General features: G+C 34.9%; 1 protein-coding gene and 2 pseudogenes across 1 annotated transcript; all 3 read right to left on the bottom strand.

The window, feature by feature from the left end:
- Positions 1 to 1918: 1918 nt before the first annotated feature.
- LOC118935005 (olfactory receptor 14A16-like) lies at positions 1919 to 2902 on the bottom strand. The gene has a single exon (XM_057490447.1). It carries the CDS (start codon positions 2900 to 2902, stop codon positions 1919 to 1921), a length of 984 nt encoding a protein of 327 aa, XP_057346430.1.
- Positions 2903 to 7662: 4760 nt separating this feature from the next.
- LOC118935004 (olfactory receptor 14A16-like) lies at positions 7663 to 8611 on the bottom strand (annotated as a pseudogene).
- A 5687-nt stretch (positions 8612 to 14298) lies between these two features.
- Positions 14299 to 15214, bottom strand: LOC118935003 (olfactory receptor 14A16-like; annotated as a pseudogene).
- Between the last annotated feature and the right edge of the window lie 6695 nt (positions 15215 to 21909).

The following is a 21909-nucleotide window of genomic DNA, read 5'->3' as shown; positions in this document are numbered from 1 at the left end:
AATCATATTAACAATAAATTATTTATAACCCATTATAATTATAAAAATAAATAACTATTAAATTAACCATTGGTCATATATCACACAAATGCTCATGAATATCAATGACATTAAAACAGGAATGTATTAACTTTGCAAATGGTAGATATAAAGTTGAATTCAATTGGAGCATATTTGCTGAATACTGTGGATTAAACCAGACTTTGTTGCACTTCTACAGAGATAGCAAAATGTATAATCAACAGAAGAAAAGACATGACATGAAGTTTGATTACTTCCCATTGCATATACAATATTGAAATGAATCTATATATTAAAAATAGAAAATATTAGAGCTAAATATTTATATAAATAACATTCTGTATTCACTCACCTGAAAATAGTCAAAGAAAATGATTGCATATGTGTATATATGTAATTATAAATAAGTATAATGTGAAATTCAAAGTAAGTAATTAGTAGTGAAGTCATAAATTTATTAACCTTTGTGCATTTTTGCAGACATGATTGTAATATGTTAACTTTTCTTCTAAACCATAAATGTGTGCTGATGATACTAGTGGTAAAAAAATAAAACTAAGTCAATCATTTCAAAAGATGAAGATTTGGGAATATAATAAAAGCATAAACAGTCAAGGCTCACAGTATTACCTTTTATCCAGTAAAGGTGAATATTTCTTTTCATGTGGAGATTTATTTGATGCAGACTTATTAACTAAGATCATGAGCCATAAAGTATAGAAACTTATGTACATATGTATATATATATATATTTCAATCAGCAGAATTATCTGAGAAAGCTGAGTCTATTTTGTAGCAGATTTTTCTTCCTGTAGTTATTTGATACAGAGGTTGAATCAGTAGTGGCTAAAATGAACTCTAATAAAACACACATCAAGAAATCCCATATAATTTATATTTGTGTCCTGGTCAGTTACAATGGAAAATTAAGACCATTTTCAAAACATTGTATAAGAAGTAAATTGTAAAGTGAAAATTTTTAAATAGATAAAGCAACCAATTCTGCAATTAGATCTCAAATTATTAATTCATTTTTAGTTTTCCATATTTTATGTAATCCAAAGGTGTTGAAATGATGTATACACATGGGTGTAATAAATACAAAAGTTTACATAGAGGTAGAGGAACTGCCTGTCTATGGAGAAGTGAATCTCCCAGGAACAAGTGTCCCTCCTCTTTTATTCTCAATGATATTTGTGAATTTTCTTTTGAGATAGAATCAAATGTTTTATTTGCCACTGTTTCAGGCTTTAGATTTAGGTAATACAAAAGAACCACTATAATCTATTGATGCATGCTAAGGAAAGATTTTTCAGACATTATAGTGCAGGAAGAACACAGACACTTAAGGCAACATTAAGGAGATTCAGAGCATGCAGGCTTGGTTTCCCGGGGCCATTCTTAGTCACAGAGGACATGCTTCCTCTGGACTGCAAACCAGACACCTGGGAACCCACATTCCCTTTCAAGTATGCAGCTTTTCTGACTATCTATCTATTCAAGTACCCAAAACCAGGATGTATGAGCTGGATTAGTAAATAGAAATCAAGATAGCCTAACAGAAAACAGGTGCAAATCACTAATGTGCATATTTTCTCTACCAATACTTGAAAGCTGTAACTGTCAGACCTGAGGAAAAGCTTCATGCACTTCCATTAGTATATATATATATATATATATATATATATGAAATATATATGTACAGATGTATATATATATTTCAATCAGCAGAATTATCTGAGAAAGCTGAGTCTATTTTGTAGCAGATTAAGAAATCCCATATAAGTTATATTTGTGTCCTGGTCATTCCAATTTGGTGAAGAATCACCACCAGGGTTCCATGTAACCCTGGAGATAAGCACAGATTTGTTACTGACCAGCTAACTTAGTCTTGGGGTTACACAAATATTAAGAATAAAATGCATTTATTCTTAGAGAAAAATGATATTCTTTTCACCCAGAGCTTCTTAGTGATCAGCTTCTCCAAACTAGCTCTCATGGCTTTGTTTCTTAGGCTGTATATGATGGGATTAAGGGAAGGAGGCAACAAAATATAGAAAGACGATAGAACATGATCAGTGACTGATGTAGACCCTAAGATAGGTTTCAGGTAAGCAATGAAAGCAGTTGAGAGAAAAAGTACAACTACTACCAGGTGTGGGAGGCAGGTGGAATAGGCTTTTGACTGCCCTTCTGTAGATGGAATCTTTCTGACAGTGGAGAAGATGTAGATGTATGAGACTATGATGCAGATAAAGCAACATAAGTCCAGGACTGCATCAATAAGAATGATCACAATTTCCACAGTTACATTCTCTGAGCAAGTAATAGCTAACAACTGGGGAATGTCACAGAAGAATTGCTGGACTTCATTGGGCCCACAGTAAGTTAGGGAAAAGGTTCCTGCTGTATGTGTAATGGATATCAGGCCACTGCTGAGCCAGGAGAGAGTCACCATGTGCACACACCGGCCCCTGTTCATGATGAGCTCATAGTGCAGAGGATGGCAGATGGCAGCATAGCGGTCGATGGACATCGCTGTGAGAAGGAACAGCTCTGCCCCTGCAGCAAAAGGCACCAGGAAGACCTGCGTGACACAGCCGGGGAATGAGATGGAGTTGATGCGGGTCAAGGAGTTGGCAAAAGTTTTGGGCACAATGGCAGAAATGAGGCAAATATCAAAAAGGGACAGATTCTTTAAGAAGAAGTACATGGGTGTGTGCAGGCAGGGATCCAAGGATGCTGTGGTGATAATGAGGCCATTCCCCAAGAGGGCCATCAGGTAGATCACTACAAAGGTCCCGGATTGCAAGAACTGAAGCATCCGTGGGCCTGAAAAACCCAAGAGAACAAATTCTGCCACCACTGAGATATTGTTCATTCTTGATGAAACATTCTGCATTTAAAAAAAGAGAAGGTATGGTTAAAATGATCAAACTCCAACATCTATTTAATTTTACTTCAGTACAGCTAAAGAAAAACTGTGTTTCTATTTAACATTTGTCACTTGAATGTGTGTGTGTCATGTGTATTTATGTTTGTGTGAAAGTCAAAAACAGTTTTAACAGAATATTTTCTCCATCAATATAATCCAATTAGTCATGTGCTGCATATGTACTTTTTTTTTCAAATTTTCTGTTTCTCTAGGTGTGTGTTATAATGTAATGAAAGCATATGTACAAATTGTTTGCCAGATTCACAGCAGCATACAATCTATCCTTCATGGTGAAATCTATCCTTATGTGTGAAAGGAAGCGAAGGGGTAGACATGGAGTACACAAAGACTGCATGCCATGTTCTTTATCCTTGGGCTTTACAATTTTTGACTTTAAATCAGTGGATTATTTGACAAAATTAATTATTCTTATTTTCTTCTTAAACATGAACTTTATAAAACAATGGGCATTCTTTAAGGTCATTTCAGACATTTTTGAAATCTATGTGCCAAGAAAGATGATAGAAAGATAGGCTCACACAATGCCCTCTAATCTTTTAAGCATCAGGAGCAAACAGTAGCAATATTTCAAGCAGGTAGTTGTCATTTTCTTTAGTGCACAGGTTTTATTAAAATACTCCTTCACTTAACCCTCACAATAACACTAATGTATCTTTTCACTTGCTAGTTTGGTCTCGGTTTCTTTATCTTTCATTATCCCACTAATGCTGTGTGCCCTCTCTCTCTCTTCTCTCAGTGCATATATATATATATGTACACACACAGGCAGACAAGTTTTAGACACTGTGTGTGTGTGTATCCTGTTTTTATACTTTGAGTAATGTAAATATAAATAATAAATAAATAAATAAATAAATAAATAAATAAATAAAGATTGTTAATGGATGTTTGAAACACAGTATATCTGCTCTCATACTTTACTGGAAGAAAACCACTTAAAACCAACAATTCCAAAATTATTTCCACTAAGAATTATCAGATTTAATAGTGGAGATTTATAACTGAATTATACCAGAATCCACACTATACAGAATTAAATGCTTAGAATTTCAAAAGTATTTTTCTTATCTACCCCATAATTTAAGGCAATTTACTGCTTCATATGAATCAAAATTAAGCAATGCTTATTAAGAAACTGTAGTTTATGATCCAAGTTATATTCTGTATATTTTAGTGGTATTTATTTCCCAATTAGCCATAATTTTGATTACCTCACATCATTCTTCTACTTCTTTCTTCATTACTTCCTGCATAACTGAAATAAAATGTACCTGATATCTTAACTGTTTTTTATTGATTCCAGTGAGCTCAGCATTCTTTTATGCTTTAAATAAAATTATGTAAGTAACTGTTTCAAAGTCTAGTATGTTTTTGGTATATGAGCTCATGTTTTGAAACATAAGTAAATATATATATGTAGATTTCCTGTGGCCTATTAGCAAACTCATATTTTAGAAATCTTTAAATTAATGACCCAAGAAACTTCTACTTTTGAATAATTTAATAAGAATTTTCTAGGAGGCCTATTATTTTCTGGCTGAAATCATTATCAACAACCAGATTAAAAGAAAATAAACTCACTAAAGTGTCTGTTCTGTAGAAGATGGAAGACATCAGAAAGCTTCGAGTATAGTTGCTGGTGAAAGCATTACTGATGATTAATCCAGAAAGACATCACTAATTCTGACTTTCAAGTATTGAGAAATTCCTTTCCTGAAAGTCACTTTGATTCTTGATCTCTTGACTTAAGAGCAATCAGAATGAGTATGGTGATTATTTTATATCAGTTTTTCATCTCCCAGAGGCATGAACTCTGGAATATTCCAAAGGGAAATACTGCCACTTTTGTTGGACTTGACTTACGTAATCTATCCCTCACACTTATGAGACAAATATTGGCAATATGAAACCTGTGGAAACTAAGTAGCACAATGGCCTTTCCTTAATAATGAGTAACTTGCTGTGTTGCTATGCAGTCAAGAATCTCCATAATTTAAGCATTTGCAAAACATACTTACCCAGACACCCAATGAGCTCTTATGAAGAGCCACTTACCTGGCACTTTCCCAGGTGCTCGTCATCTTACCAACAGTACAAATACATTTTTACTAACAGTGTTTCAAAATCACAAAATCATATTTCCATTTGTAGTGTTGAACTGTTCAGTCATATTTTCTTCTATAGATCTGGGTGAGCAAATATATGATTCTAATGATCAATATCAATCAATATAAAAAAATCAAGAACCTCCAACACATATAGGCAATGAGGTATATGAAAGATAATTTAACCAACTAATAATTAGTTTACTTGTACTTGGTGTCAATGAGGAGCAGATCTTCTTTTATGTTGTTTCTTTTTTACTTACTTTTTTAACAGTAATAGAGGTAAATTCTTATCAGTTTTGCTTTAACCTCATAACAGTTGAGATATATGGCCAGGAACCCACTTGTACAAGTAATTTAAGTATTTGGAGTCTGAATAATGAAGGAATTCACATCGTTCAGATCATGCATCTTGCCAGTAGTAGATTCTCAAAGAATATGAATTGCCTGACCAATATCAGCATTTACTAAAAGTCATTGCTGGCATGTGCATTACTGATGTAATCATTGCAACAGTGCTGTGAATGCCTATTTTAAAATAATTACTGCTCATAGATATTGTTACCTGCCCCATCTTCATAAATAAAGAGGATGAAGAATAACTGGTTAAACGTACAAAATGAAATAATGCACAGAGACTTGAAATTTGCTATTGTGGAACTTGTTTAATGGAGATTAAGAAAGTAGCAATTATTGATTTATGCTATTGGGAACAGCTCAATTGTGTTGCTACATTTTTATGCCATAATTTAATGATGTTGTGTTCACTTTTTACTCAAAATGAAGTGAATTGTACATGTTAATTCATACTAAGAGAGGAATTGGCTGCAAATGTTACTCAACATTCAGGAACATGTTTTCTGCTTTTCTTTAAGTCTTCTGAAAAAACAAATCTTAGGTCATTTTGAATATATTATGTGTATGTATATATATATATGCACAAAATTAAAACAATGTAAAACATTAATTCATCACATTCAAAATGCATTGAATGTGGTGAATTAATGACACTATGAACTGGTAATAATCAAAAATCACAAGTAAATGATGTGACAGATTGAATTCCATAATTATTAAAAATTTGTGTTTAGCAAATAAAATATATAATTAAAGGGACATTAGGTATGTATAATGTTTATGTGTAGTAGAGGTTTTTATCTGTAACTTCATAAAAGCATGTTAAAATAACTATATAATTTAGAATATAATAAATATATAGATAATTGAAAAATAATTTATACCACTGAATAAATAATAGTATATCAGTATGTTCCCCTGCATGGTGAACAAATAATACATTAAATTAATACCTATGTCATATTCCTGTGTGAAAATATACCACATGTGGATGATATTAATTACAATAAAAATTTAAATTGAATCAGTCTTTTTGAAAGTATATATTCATTACACTTTTAAGAAGCATTTTACTGAACTTACACTGACTCAATAGAATGCAATGATTTGAGACATAATTAATTATGCGTTCCAGAGAAATACTTGAAAGAAATTGCATCATATAGCCACAGCTTTGTATTTTAAAACATATGATAAAGAGTAATTCAGAATCTTGGATTTTTAAAACATAGATGCTGGAAGAGTATAAAGACTTAAGATTATATGTTGAACATTAATTTTTTTTGATACAAGAAAAATCACACATTAAATAGCAGAAGATTGAGTAACTTCAGTATATCTAGAAAAATGTGTATGTAGAACAGTCTCTATCAGACATCAAAACACAATTTCAAACACTAAAGTAAAAGCTCAAAATCACTATAACAAAGAAAATATATAAAATAGCAGATGACTTTAAAATTCTGAATTTTTCAATATTTTACTTAAATACTTATGGATAATCTCTAAATACAGCATCAAGAAAAAGTATAGTAATATTGGCAACACAGCATCACCCAAATTAACATTCATTTCAATATCAGACATCAATCAAAAGTCTTCTATTCCATAAATACACATTTATCTTTCTCTGGCAAGATTCATAATGTATATTTTCTAATTATCTTTTTACTGAAAGCCCTGATTAATTAAGTAAAAGTAGAGATAACTTTTGGACAATCTGTTGAGTAAGATAACATCACTACAATTTGAACATTATATCCTTCAGAGTCATGTTTAAATAGACAATCTAAAAAAAACGATAAAAAAGACTGTGTAAAGGAATTTTACAAGGTCTTAGTGATTTGAAAAGATGAGAGTCAGAAGACTGCAGAGGTTTGTTCTTGTTTTGTTTCTGTTGGTTTTGTTTATAGTAGTGATTAATAATGTGTGTGATATTTAGCTTTAAGCATAATTCTTTCTTGCACCATATGAAAAACAGTTTCAATTCACATCATCAATTCCACAAAGAAGGGATTTGGCAAATGGATCTTCAGTATTAGGAATCCAAAGATATACTTAAGAATGGAATATTGCAATTCCTGTCTAGGAAAATTTCTAATGTAGGAGCCATATACCTTTTCCTTTTTCAATATTAACTTGTAAAAGTTGAAGGGAAGTATTAATATGCAATTGGTGCATAATTAGAGATGGCATGTATTACTGAAAAAAATGTCTTAGCTTTTAGGTTTTGGTGAGCTTCCCATTAATCAGCGTCCTCAGGGTGACCTTCATGACCTTGTTTCTTAGACTGTATATTACTGGATTAAATGTTGGGGGTACTATAGTGTAGAACACAGAAATGACAAGGTCACAAATAGACGGGGACCCTGAAATGGGCTTCAGATCAGCAATGAAGCCAGCAAAGAGGAATAAATCAATGACCACCAGGTGTGGAATGCAAGTAAAGTAGGCTTTTGACTGACAGTCTGTAGAGGGTACCTTCTTGACCATGGAGAAGATGCAGACACAGGAAATGACAATGATCACGAAGCAGCAGATATTCGATGTCACAGTAATGACAATGGGAACAACCTCTCTTATTAAATTTTCTTAGCAAGAAATAGCCAGTAACTGTGGGATGTCACAGAAGAACCGATGGACCACGTTGGGTCCACAGTAGGGTAAGGAGAAGGTACCAGCTCTGTGCATCACAGTGAACAGACTCCACCCGCCCCCAGCCAGGACACAGCTGTGGCCTGCAGACACAGGCCCTGGCTCATGATGACCTCACAGTGCAGGGGGTGGTGTATGGCGCATAGCAGTCAAAGGACATGACGGTGAGGAGCAACAGCTCTGCAGATGCTGGGGACACCAAACCGAAGTCCTGGGCAACAGAGCCGAGGAAGGAGATGGAGCTGTTATGAGTCAAAGCATTGACTATGGATTTGGGAGCTATGGCTGAAATTAGGCAGAGATCCAAGAAAGACGAATTCTTCAAGAAGAAATACATGGGAGTGTGGAGATGATGGTCCAAAGTTGTGATCATGATAATGAGGGCATTTCCCATCAGGGCGCACAGTTAAGTCAAGGAGGAGAACAGTGAGTGTGTGATGGACGTTTCTCCTCTGGTAGAAAATTCCATGAGGATAAATTCAGTCAAAACTGTGACTTCCATCACTGTTGGAGGCATGGTTTATATAAAGTAAAGGAGAAATAAAACATCATTATGAAGTATTTTTTAATATGAAATATATAGTGGATGCCTACATGTAGTAATTACAAATTAATGACAAACATTTCTGCATTATCTATTAATCATCAATCATTTTCTGATCATGTTTGATTAAATCAACTTAATTTCAGTTTACATAAAGATGTCACCATATTGACAAATACATCCTGTAAAGAATGTTGAAAGACTATAGGGCTTCCACTTACAATGGAAAAATCTTTATGAAAAAAACTTTTCTTCCCTCTTGATAAACCCAAATTAACAAACAAAGACACCTCTGATCTCATGATCAATGCAAATTCCATTTCAAAATACCACACTAGAATTTAAATAGTAAATGGTTTTCAAAGCAATTTTGACCTAAATTGTTCATCTGTGTTTATTTTAACCCTTTTGCTCTGATATTTTCCCCATATTAAATAAGTAAAAAATTGTGTTTTCATGTACAATTGTTTTCTTTCACCATATCCAGTCTTCCACCTCTGTTACACATGACCTTACAAATATAAGTTTCCATGCCCAGTCCCTTGTCCATTCCACTTCTCTGTCTCCCTCTTTCCATGCCACAAAATAAATGCTGAGTTTATGGCAGGTAAGAAGGAACCCCACAAAGTTGTACCTAAATTCAGATAGTCTTAATCTGAGGAAATAGTACGGTTGGCTATTCATTTTGCAATGACAAGCTGGTGTCTGCTATTTGTACAGACTTTGTTCACCAACCTTCATCTTAATTAAAAAAATATAAAGACTGTATTTTACTATTTCCCCTGTCACAGTCTCTCCTTTCCTCATTATTTCAAATATTATGCTTTTCTTCTATTATGATGGATATTAGGAAGGCCACAGAGTAAATGTTTAGGTTGTTTGGTTTGGGAGAGAAAGGATATAAAATGATTTTAATCTATTAAAAGAAACAATTCCAGTTGTTTTAATGAAAATTTTTAAAGTTGAGAATGTATTTTGGCAAAAAAAGTCAAATTCATTTAAGTGATTTTTAAAATATAATTTTATGGTGATAAAATAGACATATTGTATCTCTGCTGTTGTTCCTGGTAAAATAGTCTATAAACTACTCTCAATTCTTAACCATAGAATATCCCTGACAAGCTCTGAGTGACTGAGTTTAAAAAAAGAAGTTAATGGACGAAACAGGCAGATTTTCATGTCTATCTCTTCTAGCTTGAGGGAAATATAATGTCCAGGAAAATTTGCTTCAAAGATGATGTTCTTAATAATTCTATTTCACTCACATGTAACTCATTAATAGTTTAGGTCTGAAAAGAGAGCACACATTTTAATGCTTAGTATTATTTTTAAGCTACCTCTTAAATTTCTATCTTCATTAATAGCTACTTCCAATCAATTGTTTTAATTTAGTTTAATATTTAATACACTTTTAGATCAGTCTGCTAAATGCTTAAATTCATTGCTAACAGTTGCAACACCTGAGAATAATCGTCATACATCCTTCTAATAAAGATTAACAACCATAATAATTTAATGAACATCTAAAATAATGAGAAGAAAAAAGTACTATTTTTCTCCCATTGAAGTAAAAAGTGGTATTGTTAAACATATTGAGAACCAGATAAGATGAATTATTCAGATTTTATTAGTTTCATTATTTACATTAGCTTACATTACATAATTTGCATTATTACATTAGCTTCTTCTAATCTTAAATAAATCTTTAAATTGGAAATATTTTAAATATAACATGAAATTTCTTCTAAAAAGGGATTTGCTAATATACCTACAATCTTGGTGCATAAAAGAGCCTTGTGTTTTCCAAAGTTCTATTCTTGTGAAATTAATGCTCATCAAAAGGACAGAAGGCTCTTGTACACTCTCATTTCATAGAGATGATGACATGTGTTGATTCATCTGAAGACTCATCATCCGCAAATACTCTTGTTTCATCAATATCTGTATAGGAAGAAACATGGGGCCTGAAGACCTTGGCTATTTTACCTCTGTGGCTTATCTCTCATGGACTGGAATGTTGTCCAAGAATTCTAAATCATCATAATTCATAAATCTATTTCAGACAGAAAACAGTGCTATCTTTGTCTCCATTGACTTGCTTAATTGGCACCATCCTACAATAACTTTCAGTAAGTAATTAGTGCAATCAGTATGTCATAGGTTTATTGTTAATGATTTTCAACAGATGGACAGGAATGTACTTAATTCTAGCTTCCAGTATTTCAAATGTCATTTACTGAGTGCCTCGTGTGGGTGAGACACTTTTGTGGCATCATTTAGTAAAAGTAATGCAGGAAGTCAAATTCCAAAGGTGGGCCGGGGTGTCTGTCTCTTGCCAGAGAATGGACACCTTGGAGAGAAGTGCTGGTGTGTGAGGAGCAGAGAAGAGCCCCGCACAGGGAGGGTGGCTGGCAGTGGGTCTGTGAGGAGCACGGGGTGGGGGTGTTACAGGCGAGAGTCCAGTGCAGCTCCGGGGCAGCAGGTAAACAAGAGATTAAGAGTTGAGGGAAAGAACACGGCTGGAAGAATTAGGGCACGGTGCAGGTCAGGGAAAATCATTAATTGTTGCTGTGAGTGGAGGGAAAGCCATGGGTGGATTCCAGTGAGGAGTGGCATGATCCCCTCATGTTTGAGCTTGATCACTGATTAGACAAGAGTGTGGGGAATTCCTGGCAATTTTGCTACTAATGCTGGTTTCTGATGGTTTGACCTTTGTCCAATGATTACATGTATTAAGCTGCTCTATTCCAAAGTGAAAATAGTGCTATATTCACCTTCGTGACTTGGAGCAAGGCAGGAAGTCACATACCTACCCCTGGTGAGAGTTTATTGTGACTTGGATAAAACAAGTAGATAATGTGGGACAGTTGTTCAGTCGCTGATTATGTTCTTATTGTGATCCTAAAAATGGCTATCGATTTCAAAATACCTATTTATTTTGTTCCTGATAATCCTAATATAATCATACTTTGGGTAATTGCTTTTTTGTGATGTTTAAAGTATTTTTTGAGGCCTATTCACTAAAAGAGATTAAAATTAAACATACAATGCTACAAAAACTAAAATCATATTCCAAGTTGGAGAGCAAAACAACAGTCCAATGCATTTGCCATATCTGCAAGAATTCCACCACTACACAGATTGCTGCTTCGATTATTGTGAAGAAATATAACTGGGAAACTTACTTTCCTTGGCATTGGAAGGATTTTTTCTTTCCACCATCCTTGCTACTTTTACTAACAGCTCCTGTGCTGAAATTCACTGTCACTGTTATTTTTCTATTTGTGTTTTCATCTTATCTTTCTTTGAATGACCTTAAGGTAGTCTACCCCTTTCCAGCATTCACAAATTTCACAAGAATGTTTCAAGATGGAATTTTTTAATGATTTTGTTTGAGAATAAAATACTTTTTGTTTAAATTCATTTCATTCATGTTAATGGATAATTTTGCATCTTTTTATTTGATAATTTTATTCTTTCCTCTTTCTAGAATCATATTAGTTTGACTTTCTTAATTATTATTATTGTCTAATCTTCTCCAACTTTCAACTTTTCTGTTACTTATTTTAAGTCTTTCTGGAAGTTGCTGTTCTTCCAACTTTTCTGTGGTAGAATTTAACTTCCACATTATGTTTCCAACTATTAACTTTTTTATATTTGTTCTGTTTGGATGAATTATCTTCTGTTTTTGTCCTTGAGAACTTCTGCTCTGGGCTTCGTTTTTTCCTATTGTTCCCCACAGGACCTCTGTTTCTTCTATTGTTATTGTTATTTTCATTCCTGTCATTCAAATTAGAAATTTTTCATATTCACCTGTTGAACCTGTACTGTTAAGTTCATAGCTAAGAGTGAAGAAGTTTATTGGGAATTGAGATTGTCCATAACCAAACTTCATTGAGAAGACATTTACAAATTTTGAGAGGTCTCAAATGCTGATTTTTTTAAGAAGTCAGTTTTGCTAGAAGTGTACCACATCCAATATTTCTACAGATTGATAAGAGAGTGTTCAACTGAAATCTGTACAATATCTTGAAAGGAAATACCAGCTTCATAACAGGTAATAACTATTCAAGTAAAAACTCTATTTATGGTTATCCCACATCCCCACTTCCTTTTATTCAGGACCTAATATATCCAGGGATGTTTTCTTTCAACCTCTACAGACTCTACACTCAACTACTTCTGCTAGGCATTTGACTACACTCTTGACTGGAGGTGGGGAGCAAATCTGGAGTTTTATGGACATTTTAAACAGACACAGATCATACCCCCTCCACAAAGTTCAACTCACAGTGAGTCTCAGGCCTATAAATACAACACTGAAGTATAACACGCCTCCAGTACAACATAGAAGAAAAGCTAGGTAACTTTGGGTGTGGTGATGCCTTTTATACAACGCAAAGGCATGATCTGTGAAAGCAAAACTTGAAAACATGGACTTCAATGATATTGAAAGCTCCTGTTCTGAGAAAGTGTCAAGAGAATACACAAGCCACAAGCTGGGAGAACATATTTACAGAAGACATAACTGATAAAGACCCCTATTCAAAATATACAAAGAACTCATAAAATTCAATAGTAATAAATAATCCTATTAAAAAACAGGCCACAGATATTTATAGACACTTCACCAAAGAAGATATACAGATGTCAAATAAACATTGAAAAAGATGTTCGACATCATATGCCTTCCAGGACATGTACACTAAAGCAATGAGCCACCACGACACCGCCTTTAAATGGTCAGCGCCAGAACACTAACACCAGTGCTGGCGCAGAGCAGAGCAGCAGGAGCTCTCGAGCATTATTTGCAGAAGGCAAAAGAGTGCAGGTGTATTGCAGGGCAGTTTGGCAGTTTTTCACAAAAGTGAATATATTCTTACCATATGTTTCAGAATCGATGTTTTTTTTTTTATTTACCCAAGCGAGCTGAAAACTTAGTACATGCATAATACTGCATGAGGTTTTAACAGCGGCTTTATTCCTAATTTATTCCAAAATGTCATAGGTGAAATAATCATATAAATACAGATAACAGGATATTCAGTGATTAATGGAAATGAGCCATTTAGCCATAAAAAGACATGGAAGAAATTTAATGCAAATTACTAATTAAGGAAGCCAATATGAAAATGGACATAGGAGGATCCCAACTATATGACATTCTGGAAAATCCAAAACTGTGAAGACAAAAGAATGATCAGGGGTTGCCGGAGACTGATGGAAGATCCAGAGGAAAAGAGACAGAGCACAGGCAAGACTGGAGTGAGTGAAAATGTTCTGAGTGACATCACAGTGACACCCAGGCCATTAAACATTTATCCGAACCCATAGACTGTAAAACGGTATGAAAGAAGCCCTAATGTAAACTGTGGATTTTTGGCAATTACGAGATGTATTACATCCTTGGTTAAAAAGAAACATATGGTCTGTTTAGTTATATTGCTATGGGGTGAGGCTATGCATTTGGGGTGCACAGGTTATGAGGAAAATCTCCATACTTCCAATTTTGTTGTAAACCTAAAAATTCTCTAGATGTAAAGTCTTCAAAATATTATAACCAAAAATATTTTGTAAATTAAAAGGCTGCATAGCTATAGATGGTAATTATCATAGGAATAAAAGAAAGAATGGCTTTTAATTTTTGGTAAATACTCACTTTAATAACATCCCAGAGACATTTTCATGGCATTATTTCTTAGACTATATATGATAGAATTAAAGGTTGGGGGCACCAAAATGTAGAACACAAAAATTAAAAGGTTGGAAATAGAAAGATTCTGTAAAGTTGGCTTCAGGTAAGAAAAGATGCCAATGGAGAGAAATAATACAACTACCACCAGGTGTGGAAGGCATATGGAGCAGGCTCTTGACTGTCCTTCTGCTGATGGAATCTTCTTGACAGTGGAGAATATATAGACATAGGAAATGATTATGAAAATAAAACAGCATATATCCAACATCACACTAACAAGGATGGGTACAATCTCAACTATTAAATTTTCTGAGCAAGAAATAGCCAATAACTGTGGGGTGTCACTAAAAGAATGATGGACCACATTAGACCCACAGTAGGATAAGGATGAGGTACCAGCTGTGTGCATCACGGCAATCAGACCCAGCCAGGACACAGCTGCCAGCTGAACACATATATTCCTGCTCATAATGACCTCATAGTGCAGGAGGGTGGCATATGGCAGCAGAGCAGTCAAAGCACATCACCATGAGCAGATGCAGCTCTGTGGTTCCTGAGAAAACAACCAGAAAGACCTGGGAAACACATTCAAGGAATGAGATAGAGTTACTGTGAGCCAAAGAGTTGGCAATGGACTTGGGCGCTGTGGCTGAAATTAGGCAGAGATCCACGAAGGGCAAATTCTTCAGGAGGAAGTACATGGGGGTGTGGAGACGGTGGTCCAGAGTTATGATCATGATAATGAGGACGTTCCCCATCAGGGCGCACAGGTAAATCAAGGAGAAGAGCACTGAATGTGTGATGTATGCATCTCCTTTGGTAGGAAATCCCATGAGGATAAATTCAGTCAAAACTGTGAGATTTTTCACTGTTAGAGGCATGGTCTGTATTTAAAAAAGAATAAAGGAATAATCTATTATTAACAAACATCATTGTCAAATCTCAATTTGAACATATAATGAGTTTCTTCGTAAAGTAACCACACAATCTATTTTCCAAAAAATTTGCTTCCATCTAAGTCCTATTCAGTGTTTTGATTAATCATTATGTGATTAATATTGCTTCATTGAACTATATTCAGTTCACATAAATATGCTTATTATATTGTCCAAATGTGTCCTGTGAAAGATGTGGAAGGACTGAAAATTCAATGGACCTAACAAGCCTAAATAACGAATGATCCTTTTCGTGTTTCCCAACGAACACCAGGTAACAAAACCACAACTGGTAAACTTTGTCCCAGACTGAGTGTTCTCACATCCTATCCTGTGATCAATGAGACTTGTTTTATCACACCTTCCAAGAAGTTAAGCAGCAAACAATGCTTAGAAAAAAATGAAAGACAGACCTTCCTCAATCTGTCTATAAGTTAGTTATCTCTTTAAAGTGCTGTTAAAAATTTTTAACAGGTTACAGATTGATCTAGTGACCTCTTTCTCATTTACAACTCTCAGTCTTTATTGACACCCTATCAGTGTCATGTAGATGTCATTCGTGTTTTAGGGGCTGAAAATACAGCATGCCATTTTAATTCTTAGCGTTATATTTTTTTAGCTTCATTTTGAGTTTGTTTCCTTTGTTACTATCTACTTCTCCTTAAATACTGGGTGTAATATTTAACTTCATAAATTAAATATAAATACTTTCAGATTAATATAAATGCTAAAATACATCACTAACAGTTACACACCTGGTTGTCATAAATATTCTAGATCAAAATGTCATGAAATTATAAAACATCATGATCAACACAATACATTAATATAAAAAAAAGAAAGAAACTGAACCCAGTCAAAATATGTTTTAAAATGGTGGTGTTAAGTTGAACTATTTGGCACCAAAGAATAAAATAATCCCTTTAGATGCTTTTTAGTTTTTGTTATTCATAAAGTGAATATTTTAACTACTGCTTTTATTCCTCAAAACTAAAATAAAATTTTAAATCTACAATATTTTAAATCTAAAATGAATTTCCTTCCAAAAAATTTAATAACATACCTTCAATCTTGGGCCATGAAAATTTCAATTAAGTTTGCTTTTAGTTAAATCATCGCCATCACAAAGGAAGAAGGATGGTTAGAGGCTTATCTATTTTGTTTATTTTCTCAAAGAACCAGCTCTTGGTTTCATTGATCTTTTTCTATTGTTTTATTCTTCTCAATTTTATTTATTTCTTCTCTGATCTTTATTACATCTTTCCTTCTGCTGACCCAAGGCCTTATTTGTTCTTCTTTTTCCAATTTCAATAATTGTGTCATTAGACTATTCATTTGGGTTTGTTCTTCCTTCTTTAAGTATGCCTGGATTGCTATATACTTTCCTCTTAAGACTGCTTTCACTGTGTCCCACAGACGTTGGGGCTTTGTGTTGTTGTTGTCATTTGTTTCCATATATTGCTTGATCTTTATTTTGATTTGGTCATTGATTAGGAGCATGTTGTTAAGCATCCATGTGTTTGTGAGCCCTTTTGCTTTCTTTGTACAATTTATTCTAGTTTTATACCTTTGTTGTCTGAAAAGTTGGTTGGTAGAATTTCAATCTTTTTGAATTTACTGAGGCTCTTTTTGTGGCCCAGTATGTGGCCTATTCTGGAGTATGTTCCATGTGCACTTGAGAATAATGTGTATCCTGTTGCTTTTGGATGTAGAGTTCTACATATGTCTATTAGGTCCATCTGTTCTAATGTGTTGTTCAGTGCCTATGTGTTCTTACTTATTTTCTGTCTGCTGGATTTATCCTTTGGAGTGAGTGGTGTGTTGAAGTCTCTTAAAATGAATGCATTGCATTCTATTTCCTCCTTTAATTCTGTTAATATTTGTTTCACATATGCTGGTGCTCCTGTATTGGGTGCATATCTATTTATAATGCTTATATCCTCTTGTTGGACTGAGCCCTTTATCATTATGTAATGTCCTTCTTTATCTCTTGTTACTTTCTTTATTTTGAAGTCTATTTTGTCTGATACTAGTACTGCAACACCTGCTTTCTTCTCCCTGTTGTATGCATGAAATATCTTTTTCCATCCCTTGACTTTTAGTCTGTGCATGTCTTTGCATTTAAGGTGAATCTCTTGTAAGCAGCATGTAAATGGGTCTTGTTGTTTATCCATTCAGTGACTCTATGTCTTTTGATTGGTGCATTCAGTCCATTTACATTTAGGGTGATTATTGATAGGTATGTACTTATTGCCATTGCAGGCTTTAGATTTGTGGTTACCAAAGTTTCAAGGTTAACTTCCTTACTATCTAAGAGTCTAACTTAACTCACTTAATAGGCTATTACAAACACAATCTGAAGTTTCCTTTTTTTTCTCCTTCTTTTTCTTCCTCCTTCATTCTTTATATATTAGGTATCATGTTCTGCACTCTTTGTCTATCCCTTGATTGACTTTGTGGATAGTTAATTTAATTTTGCATTTGCTTAGTAATTAGCTTTTCTACTTTCTTTACTGTGGTTTTATTAATCTGCTGATAGCTATTAAACCTTAGGAACACTTCCATCTGTAGCAGTCCTTCCAAAATACACTGTAGAGATGGTTTGTGGGAGGTAAATTCTCTCAGCTTTTGCTTCTCTGGAAATTGTTTAATCCCTCCTACAAACTTAAATAATCTTGCTGGATAAAGTAATCTTGATTAAAGGCCTTTCTGCTTCATTTCATTAAGTTCATCATGCCACTCCCTTCTAGCCTATAAGGTTTCTGCTGAGAAATCTGATGGTACCCTGATGGGCTTTCCTTTGTATGTGATCTTATTTCTCTCTCTGGCTGCTCTTAGTAGTCTTTCCCTATCCTTGATCTTTGCCATTCTAATTACTATGTGTCTTGGTGTTATCTTCCTTGGATCCCTTCAGTTGGGAGATCTGTGCATCTCCAGCCTGAGAGATTATCTCCTTCCCTCGATTGGGGAAGTTTTCAGCAATTACCTCCTCAAAGACACTTTATATCCCCTTTTCTCTCTCTTCTTCTTCTGATACCCCTATAATGTGAATATTGTTCCATTTGGATTGGTAACACTTTTCTCTCAATATTCTTTCATTCTTAGAGATCCTCTTTTCTCTCTGTCTCAGCTTCTTTGTAGTCCTCTTCTCTAGTTTCTATTTCATTTATCATCTCCTCCACTATATCTAATCTGCTTTTAATACCCTCCCTTGTGCTCTTCAATGATTGGATATCCAACTGGAATTCATTCCTGAGTTCTTGAATATTTTTCCATACTTCCATGAACATGTTAATGATTTTTATTTTGAACTCCCTTTCAGGAAAATTCATAAGGTCAATGTCATTTAAATCTTTGTCAGGGGTTGTATTAATAATTTTACTTTGAACCAGGTTCCTTTGGCATTTCATATTTGTATATGGCACCTTCTAGTGCCCAGAAGCTATACTCTCTAGAGCTGCTCAGCCCCTGAAGCAATGTCAGGGGTTACAGGGGAGTGGTATTGGTGCCTGGGGGGAGGAAAGAGCTGTTTCCTGCTTCCTGGTTGGTATGCCTGTCTCCGCTGCCTGAACCAGTGGGCTGAGCACACAGGTATTAGCCTCTATGCTTTGTGTTTGTAGTTGCTGTAGACATATCTTCCATCTGTCTGGCCTAATGCCAGGGTAGGGTTTCCTGGTTTGAGAGGCAGGTGGGGCTGGCCAGGAGAAAGGTGCAGTAGGCTGTGTATCATGTAAGGGGTCCTTAAAGCTGTGTAGTGAGGGGAGCTAGAGCATGTGAACACCATGAAAGCTTGCATCCTGCTGGGCAGAGGGAACCTGGACAATTTTGTCTACCTGTATTTTCTCCTGAGCAGTAAGCTCTGTGCTATCCTTGCCCTTTTAGCAACCCTCTTGCTAAGGACTTCCTTGTTAGGTAGTATCTCAGACTGCCAGTCTTTATTTTTTCCCAGAGCAGCCAGATATGGATCCCTGCTTTCCACAAGTGGCTGAAATCTCAGTCTCTCCAGGAATTCTGTCTCTCTTAGCTTTCAAAACCCTAATTATGAGAGTACCATGGAAGCACCATGAAATGTAGGTTTGTGCTCTCACAGCAGATCTCCAGAGTATTCAGCAGTCCCAGGCCTCCACTCCCTCCCTGCTCCATTTCTCTTCCTCCCGCTGGTGAACTGGAGTGAGGGAAGGGCTTGGGTCCTGCTGGGCTACAGCTTTGGTACATTATCCTGTTTCATGAGGTCTGCTCTTTTCTGAGGTGTATGCAGTCTGGTACCATCCTTTTTCCTGTTGCTTTTTCAGGATTAGTTGTATTAATTAGATTTTCTTATTATATGCAGTTTTAGGAGGAATCCTCTGTCTCACCTCTCTTGCCACCATTTTTAATCCTAATTCTAGTCATACTTAATAGTGAGAAATTCTGTGTTTGTGCACTAAGGTTAGGAATAAGCAAAAATGTCCTGTCTCACCATTGCTTTTCAACATTGTAGTGTAAGTCCTAGCTAATACAATAAGACAAGAAAAAGATACACAAGATAAAGATTGGGAGGGAAAATATAAAATTGTCTTTGTTCATTCATTGCATAGCAATCTGTGTGGAAAGTCTGAAATCATCAACCCAAAGCCCTTGGAACTAATAAATGATAATAACGAGGTTGCCGGATAAAAGTTAATTATACAAAAGTCAATCACTTTCCTGTGTACCAGACCTGAGCGTGTGGAATTTGAAATGAAAAATACAATACCATTTATATACGCAACCCACAAGTTGAAATTATTAGGTATAATTTAACAAAATATGTAAACAACCTATGGGAGAAAAACTGCAAAATTCTGGTGAATGAAATTATAGAACTACTTAAATGCAGAACTATTTCTTGCTCATTGATAGGAAGATGAAATATTTTCAGGATGTCAGTTTATTCCAGCTGATCTACAGAGTCAGTACAATCCCAATCAAAGTCCAAGTTATTTTGTAAATATTGACAAGCTGATTCTAAAGTTGATCAGAGAGTCAAAAGGCCCTGAACAGCCAACACAATGTTAAGGAAGAATATAAGTAGAGGACTGAAACTATCTGATATTTAAGACTTAATGAAAACTACCATAATTAAGACAGTGTGGCAAAAGAACTGACAGATATATCAGTGGAACATGATAGAGGGCCCAGAAATAGATCCACATAAATATAACTAGTTCATTTTTGAAAAACAAGCAGAGACAATACAATAGAGAAAAGAGTCTTTGTAAATGGTGCAGAAATAATTGGACATCCACATGAAAAATATATAAACACTGACCTTATAGTCTTTACAAAAATGAGTTCAAAATGGATCCCAGACCTAAATGCAAATCATAAAACTTTAAAGCTCCTAGATGATAACATAGGAGAATATACAGATGACCAAAGTTGGTGATGACTTCAAAACATAAAATCAAAGGCATGATCCATGAAATAAAGAATTGAGTAAATGTGCTTCATTAAAATTATCTGCTTGGCAAAAGACATAGTCAGGAAAATTAAAAGATAAGGGCTATAGACTGACTGTGTCCCCCTAAATTCATACGTTGATACCTAACCCGCAATATGATCATGTTTGGAGGTGGGACATTTGTGAGCAAAGCCCTCAGTAATGCAATGAGGGCCCTTATAAAAGCCACCCCACTCCAGGCACCAGCCATCCTTAGCCTTTGACTTCCCAGCCTCTCTGACTATGTGAAATGAATGTATGCTTACCCTATCCAGCCTGTAGCATATTTGTTTTAAGGCAACAAGCAAATGACTGGGAGAAAATATTTGGAAAATATGCATCTAGTCAAGGATTCTTAGCCAAAATATACAAATAACACCTAAAACTCAACAGTAAAGAAACATCCAGCCCAATTATGAAATGAGCCAAGGAGATTAACAACACCTCAAAAGTACATACACAGATAACCAATGAGCATATTAAAGGATTCTCCACATAACATGTCATCAGGAAAATGTATATATAACTGTTGAGATGCCACTGCAGATCTAATAGAATGAACAAAATCCTGGACACTGGGACAACGAAATGACAGTGAAGAGGTGCAGCAAAAAGGACTCTCACGAGCTGGAACACAAAGTGGGAAGCCATGTTAGAGGAGTTTGAAGGTTTCTTAGAAAACTAAGTATGTTCTTACCACATAATCCAATAACCATGTTCCTTGGTAATTGCTAAAAGGAGTTAAAAAATTTATGTACATGATAAGCCTGCACATGGATATTTGTAGCACCTTTATTCATAGTTAGCAAAACTTGGGAGTAACCAAGATGTCAGTGAGTGAATGAAACACTACCCAGTGCCAAACAGAAATGAGCTACCAAGACAAAAATACGTGGGGTAAATTGGTCAGTAGAGGCAAACATCATGTAAATCAATTACACATCAAAACAAAAGTCAGTTGAAATAGGTAGTGCAGCACCTACATCTGGACCTCTAAAATTATTAATTCAAGCCACAGCCATTATTAAACAATACTATTAATTATACTTCTGGTGGAAATTCTCATTACAAGTGAACTTGCAAATATTTACCAATGGACCAATAAATTTCAGTCAGCCCTGGCATTTCAGTATTTTCCCAGCTAATTATGTTAGAAATGCTACCATTTTCTTAAATTGAA

Source organism: Manis pentadactyla, chromosome 13 (genome assembly GCF_030020395.1).
Source record: "Manis pentadactyla isolate mManPen7 chromosome 13, mManPen7.hap1, whole genome shotgun sequence".
In the NCBI taxonomy this organism is placed as follows: Eukaryota; Metazoa; Chordata; class Mammalia; order Pholidota; family Manidae; genus Manis; species Manis pentadactyla.
This window is presented reverse-complemented; position numbering and strand designations above follow the sequence as displayed.